The 3128-nt window shown below is 54.5% G+C and overlaps 1 protein-coding gene across 1 annotated transcript; it reads right to left on the bottom strand.

The window, feature by feature from the left end:
• Positions 1-172: 172 nt before the first annotated feature.
• On the bottom strand, positions 173-3123 carry LOC128276802 (ribonuclease 3-like; the record flags this gene model as incomplete). The annotated part of the gene is made up of 2 exons (XM_053015262.1): positions 173-2529; positions 2603-3123. Coding segments are annotated over 2 exons (2878 nt in total), but the record flags the coding sequence as incomplete, so codon positions are not given.
• Between the last annotated feature and the right edge of the window lie 5 nt (positions 3124-3128).

The following is a 3128-nucleotide window of genomic DNA, read 5'->3' as shown; positions in this document are numbered from 1 at the left end:
GATCAACATCTCGGCAACCGGAGATCCGTTATGTGGACAACAAGAAGCTTACGTTTCTTCGCATTTTAGTCGTCAAGTAGGTTTTGTGAGATTAGACTGTCTTCGTCATCCGATATAGCGCTACAACCGTCTACATCACCAGCTGCACTCGTCGAACCGTCACGATTTCTACCTGTCGAACGGCTTGATTGAGGCACATTTAACTGCGGCAACAGATTCTTCCAATTGTCAAGCGCCTCTTGCGCGGCTTTCTTTTGTGCATTTTTAATGCTAGAACCAGCTCCGCAAGCCAGCCGCGTGCCGCGAAAAGATACCGCCACCGAATGGACGGATATTCTGTTTGTTACGGTACTCTCGATTAACTCGTACACCGGTAAGTCCGCATTGCCTCCCTTCATCGTGCGCAGCCTGAGGCAGCACTGTTGCAACTCATCCTTCGGGTTCTTGCTCCAGTCTTCGTTCCCAAGAAAGTCCTGCAGCCGCGAGAACAGACACACCTGACAGACTACTTCGCAGTCCTTCAGCCCGCGGTCAATGTACATCGCTCCCAGGAACGCCTCGAACAGATCCGCCCGATCCTTTGTTTTGAGTCCAGCTTCCACCTTCCTGGGCGAATATGCCGCGTACTGCGTCAAGCCCAAGTCGTCGCACACGATAGCTAGCGTGCGATTTTTAACCAGACAGCTTCGCAGCTTCGACAAGAGGGTCTGGCGATACTCGGGATAGTGTCGGTAAAGATACTCGGAGCATATCAGCTGCAGAACCGTGTCGCCGAAAAACTCAAGCCGCTGGTTCGAGCCAAGCGTCAGATTGGTGAATCCCATGGACTCATCGGTGAAAGCGCGCGCCAGCAGCCGGATGTGTTTGAATTTCACGCCAATGGACTTTTCGAAGCGCGTCAGCATTTTAAGCATCTCAAACGACTTAATGTGATGCCGGTCGCCATCCGGTTCCTGCTCCTGCAGCGGATGGGGAGGATAGTTTACCCAGACGCTGTGCAGGATCGGATCGTCCTTTCCGTACAGGGCGTAAGCGAATACACGGTCAGCCACTTCAATACCACCGTCGAGCAACAGGGCACCCATCAGCGCCTCGAAGCAGTTGGCAAGGGCATGGCGTAGCTCGAGCTCATGGCACAAGTCGGACCCATGCGCGTACAACATAAACTCCTCCAATTGGAGCTTCTTGGCCAATACCGCCAGATGCTGATTCTGTACAATCGCCGCACGGTAGGTCGCCAGCCCGCCTTCTTCCAGATCGGGAAACATGTGAAACAGATGGATCGAGGTAATGAATTCGACCACCGCGTCGCCAAGAAACTCAAGCCGCTCGTTATGGGTAATGTTGCTATCGGTTTCACATTCCTTGCCGAAACGCGACATTATGCTGATCAGTGTGTTGATGCCGCGCTTGCGAGTATTCATATAGTGGATCTTACGGTCACCATACTCCGGCTGGCGGATACCGCAGTTCGTAAGGCTGTTACGCGCGTGGTCCGGGTTGGTGCCAAAATTCTCCTTGTACGACGGGTGCGTAAGGGCCAGCTGGAGCGTATAACGGTTCGTAAACTTGTAATCGATGACCCGTTCCAGCACATCGAGCGCTCGGTGGAAGCGGAGGTGGCCGGTTAGCACCGGTATCAGCATTGCATGCTGCACCATATCGCACATGATACCCGTCCGGTGAAAGGAGCGAGCGCTCACCGCGATCGTAATGTTACGCTTCATGCGTCCCTGCATGCGCATCTCCAGCAGTCGGTTTTCCTTCGCCTCCAACTTACGTTTGTCATCAAACGACGGTTTCGACATGTTCGCCACGAGGTGCCGGTTTTTGATGTACTCCCGCCACGCTTTCTGGTACTCTGAGTTACCCGCGTAGCTGAGCTGTGGCGGGCGTATTCCGAAGTGGACGATCACCGGGTGCACAAACCCATTAGCGTCGAGAGCGGTTGCTGCCTCCGGCACATCGCTGATGTTACGATCGAGCTGGTCCACGCGGACGGAGCACGGTTTCATGCCCGGGTTCGTCACCACCATGCCCTTCAGGCAGTCAACATAGTCTTGCCATTCGCCCTGCCCCATCGTCATCATCTCACCGAGCAATTCCGGCTGGACCAGTGGGCCAGAGTTGTCGAGCAAGTATCGTAGCACCTCAGCCATTGCCAGCACTTCCTTGCCGTTGTCGGGCAGATCGCGCACGAAGCGCGGCAAAAAGTGATAACAAGGGCAGGAGCTATCCGCGACTTTCGGCCCAGACGGCTGCACACTAAAATCGACCAGCTCGAGGAGCTCACGGAACAGAAAGCGCTCGAACAGATCGAGCTCGCGAATAGTAAAGTTCTCCGGCATCGGTTCTTCTAAGTAGAGGATGGTGTACTCGATGTTGAAACGAATCACCTTACAGGTAGGCAGCTCGCCGATGGGCTCGTGCGCCAGCAGCGAAAACCCTTCGAACAGGAACTCGTGCTGGTCATGTTTGATGATCGTGGGTGTTTTGGTGAGAAAGTTGGTCGGTGGTGAGATCGTAATGCTGCAAATGCATAAAAAAAATTAACAAAAGTAGCGCGAGAACAATGAAAGACGAGCTTTTGTCGAATGCTTACCGGTAGTGGTGCAGTTTGTTCGCGTTATTTGATTGTTGCGCGCACTGCGAAAACCCTGCCTCACCCGGGTATTTTCCGTGCCGAATTCCGGTTCGCTGAGAACGTGCCGAACAGCGGCACAGTGGTCCATCGTTCATCTCACCGGGATCGTTATGCCACAAGTCGGCGTGTAGGCGCTGCGGGTGCTTGATCTTCGCTTCCAGCGCAGCCATGTTGCACTCGTTCTCGTCCGACCAGTCCAGCTCGTTCTCGTCCGACGATCCCGATGTGTCTGATGCTTCCGACGAAGACGAAGAATGTTTATCAGATTTTTGGGTGCATTTTTTGTTTTTGCGCTTGGAAGAGTGACAGCGCTTGGGCGATAGACCCTTGGGCCGTTCGGGCTCCGACTGCGCTGTCCGGATTCGTGCTGCCCGCTGGATAAGCTCCTCCTCGAACAACGCGCAAAGCACATCCAGTCGGGGCGTCGACTCGACTTCGCGCTCCGACACGCGCCGATAGTAGAGGTCGGCTGGCGACGAGCGTA

This window comes from Anopheles cruzii, unplaced genomic scaffold (genome assembly GCF_943734635.1).
Source record: "Anopheles cruzii unplaced genomic scaffold, idAnoCruzAS_RS32_06 scaffold02501_ctg1, whole genome shotgun sequence".
In the NCBI taxonomy this organism is placed as follows: Eukaryota; Metazoa; Arthropoda; class Insecta; order Diptera; family Culicidae; genus Anopheles; species Anopheles cruzii.
This window is presented reverse-complemented; position numbering and strand designations above follow the sequence as displayed.